At 46.4% G+C, this 3,387-nt stretch overlaps 1 protein-coding gene across 1 annotated transcript in view; it reads right to left on the bottom strand.

The window, feature by feature from the left end:
- Nucleotides 1-979, bottom strand: part of SMC5 (structural maintenance of chromosomes 5) — a 103,092-nt gene extending 102,113 nt beyond the window's left edge. The window contains exon 1 of the mRNA XM_007446055.1: nt 714-979. Within this exon, the coding sequence (XP_007446117.1) occupies nt 714-910 (197 nt within the window). The 5' untranslated portion in view covers nt 911-979. The remainder of the gene's footprint in view (nt 1-713) is intronic.
- Between the last annotated feature and the right edge of the window lie 2,408 nt (nt 980-3,387).

The raw sequence follows: 3,387 nt of genomic DNA, 5'->3' as shown, positions 1-3,387 counted from the left end.
CTACACTGCTCTGTGAAAGCTAAAAAAAAAACAAAAACAGGCCTTGATCAAACGAACTGCAAGGTGCTAAACAGATACACGGTATTTGTGTTAGAACATGTTTACTCAATTCTAAAGTGAGTATTATGGTTAGTTGTCTGAAGGGTAAGAAAGGAACCAGGGAAAAAAGCCAGATTTAAAGGAGTCAAGGGTCTGTTGGGAAGCGCAACAACTGAAAGTAAGGCTCAGTGTTCCTGTACATTTCAACCTCCATCCAGAACAACCTTCACCATCTTTGTCCACCTGGCAACTGCTTACTCCTCACGTATCTGCCGCAGCATCATTGTCGCTCTGATTTAACTGTTGCAGCCTCTAAGTTCCCAGAACGCATAGTTTTGTGAATTACAGATTATGTTCTACCTTTCTAGGCCGTGACTCCCAGCGGGCGGAGATCTAATTCCTACTACTTCCAAGGCCCGCCATATGACGCCTTCAAACAACGTTGGCATCAAGAATTTAAAAACCGTTAACACACTACACACACGCATTAACACACACGTCGATCTCCACGGCCCACAAGTAAATATCCTCACGGCAATCCCGGCAAGAATTTACTGTCAGACGCACAAACCAGGCACACATCCACCCACCCGGCCCCGCACGCACTCAGCCCGCGCCCCCAGTGTGCGGGCCCGCTCGCCTTCCCCGCCGCGGCACGGCCTCCGGCCACTCACAGGAAGTTCTCCATCGCGATGCGGACGATAGAGCCTTCAACGAAAGACCCGGACGACTGCAGCGGCAGTGGCGGCAGCGCCGCCGGTGGGGCCGAACTCTTTTTCTTGTTCGGGACTTCCGACGAGGGATCTCTCGGAAAAGCTCTCTTGGGGGCCAGGGGACTTGGGGTGGACGTTTTCCTGCTCGGAGTCGCCATCCTGGCTGCCTCTCTTCCTGGCTGCCTCTCTTCCTGGCTGTTGCTTCCGTTCCCACAGACCCGCAGCTCCGACGCTCCGGCGCCCCACTCCCGCGCGAAGTGAGCGGCGCGCGACTCCCTCGCGAGCCCGCCCCGCGCCTGCGCAGTCCAGGCCCGTAGCGTCAGCGGGCATACCCCGCCCCTCCCACCGCCCTGTGCAGGGCCTAACCTGAGCCGGCGAGAACGGAGCGGCGGGGTTTGGGAGCTCGCGGGAAGCAGAAACGGGATTTTCTGCTCAGTATTTTCAGAGGTTTTTGTTTGTTTTTAACTCAGAAAATGATGTCAGTTGCATTTAGTATTTTGAAAGCCTTTTTAGCGCTCCGAGGAAACAGATATGGGAGGGGACGGAGGGCGGCGTTTGCGGTGGTACCTGGGTGGGCCGGCGTCCCGAGTGCGCCGGGGCTCGCCGGTTTGGAGTCCGGCGAGTCTTCTTACTTTGCTTTCAATCAGGTCCCCGTGTCCAAAAAGAAAAAAATCACAAAAGAAAAAAAACTCTTTCAAATGGCTCTATGCCTGCTTCTCCCCTAAAACATCGCGCTAGGGTCTCCTGCGCTCCAACAGGTGGAAAGACTACACCGCAAAGATTCTCCTCATTGACTCTCCACCCCCTCGCTCCCAATTCTCTATTAAGACTTCCTCGCCTGAGGTTTCTAGAAATCCCCGCTGGCGTCATTGAGAGGGTGCTTCCACTTAAACCTACTCACATTCATCTAGTTAACTCCCTTACTAAAGATGAGGTTCCCTGAGGTCTACGTAGGTCTTCACTCACTCAACTAATAATGTCTAATCTACGAGAGGCTGGGCTGTGGTAGTAAGGGATCCAGTCAATGCTGCATGTCTCAGAGCTTACGTTCTGGTGTGTGAGACAGGAACAGAACAAGATAACCTACATATGATCAGGATAATTTCAGGCGGTGATAGGTCCCAGGAAGAAAAAACAGAACGACTGTGATGGAGAGGCAGGAAAGGCCTGTCAGAGGAAGTGATATTTAAGCTAAACCCTGAAGGAACCCGAGCCAGGTGCGGAAATGAGAAAGGAGCATTCCAGGCAAGGACAGAGACTCTGAGGTGGGAAACAGTGGAATGAGGAACGAAGGGAAGGCAGCGTGGTTGCAGTGAAGTGAGCAAGGTTGCTTAGGGGAGCCTTGCCCATCATGCATTTTATTTTAAACGCAATGGGAAGCCATTGGATGGTTTTAAGCAGGAGAGGGACGTGATCTGATTAAAGTTTTAAAGTGAGCACTCTGCTGATTCGACGGGGTCAAGCATGGGAGTGGGGAGGCCATTGAGAAAGCTATTGCAGTAGAACCCTGATTCCTGACTCCTGGACAAATGCTCCTTTCCCACGCTCCTGCTTCTTCCTCTCACACAACTGAAATCTGCGCTCTCTAAAAGTTGTAACCAAAGAAAAGTAGAATAAAAAAAAAGTGAACTTGTTATTAGAAAATTTTAATGCAAATTAAAATAAAGTAGAATACCTTTATAACTGTTCGAAAGGCAGGAAATAATTTAAAAAATTAGTGTTTAGGAGGGCACTGTCCTGTCATTTGCTAATTACTAGTACAAATTTTTTGAAAAGTGACTTGGTACCCTGCTTCAAGAGCCTTAGAAGAGTCAAATTCTTTGAAGAAATGATTACATTTAGGGAAACCTATCCTAATGGAAAAATAATGTAGGCGTAATGGGAGTTGAGAGCAAGGAACATATCTAATCATTTTATATCATCATTAGTTCTTTAGTGAACTACTCAAATTGTGCTCATAAACTTGAAAGTTGGGAAAGAGCCCCTGAACTTGTGATGACCCCACGAATGCACACACACCATGAGTTCTTGTCTAGACAGTCAGCCAGTCATACTCTACCATCGTCCTTTGAAAAGGAAAATGTTACTGGGTTTCGCAAACGCAATTTGTGTTAAATGCAGAAATTTGGGGAACACAGAGAAAAACATACACAAAGGGGAAAATTACTCATAATTCCTTTACCCAGACTAATCATTGTTAAGATTTTGGTGTATGTTTTGACATCTTTTTTCCTTGTATATGTATGTTATGGCCCTTTTGTTAAAAAAAAAAAAATAGGATTTTACTGTACAAATTATATATACTGTTATTTAACCCCCTTTTCCTCACCTATTATCTTTCTATGCCATTAAATATTTTTCTGTAACACAGTTTTAGGTAACTATATAGTATAGTGTAGTATATAGTATTCCATCAAACAGATTTAAATAATCCTCTTTTGTTGGACTCTATGACTGGAAGTTAGCATGAACCAGAGAGACACTGGCAGCTTATACGAGCTCAGTGCTTCCTAATATTCTTTAACAATTTCACACACCCATAAAGGTATACACATTTATTTATTAACCAGCCATGTCTGGTTTCTTTAATTCCACTGGTGAAAACTGTCTTGAAAGGGGTTATGTTAAAGAGGCA

This window comes from Lipotes vexillifer, unplaced genomic scaffold (assembly GCF_000442215.2).
Source record: "Lipotes vexillifer unplaced genomic scaffold, Lipotes_vexillifer_v1.1 scaffold1335, whole genome shotgun sequence".
Classification (NCBI taxonomy): domain Eukaryota; kingdom Metazoa; phylum Chordata; class Mammalia; order Artiodactyla; family Lipotidae; genus Lipotes; species Lipotes vexillifer.
Note: the sequence above shows the minus strand (reverse complement) of the source record. Positions and strands in the feature narration are given on the sequence as shown.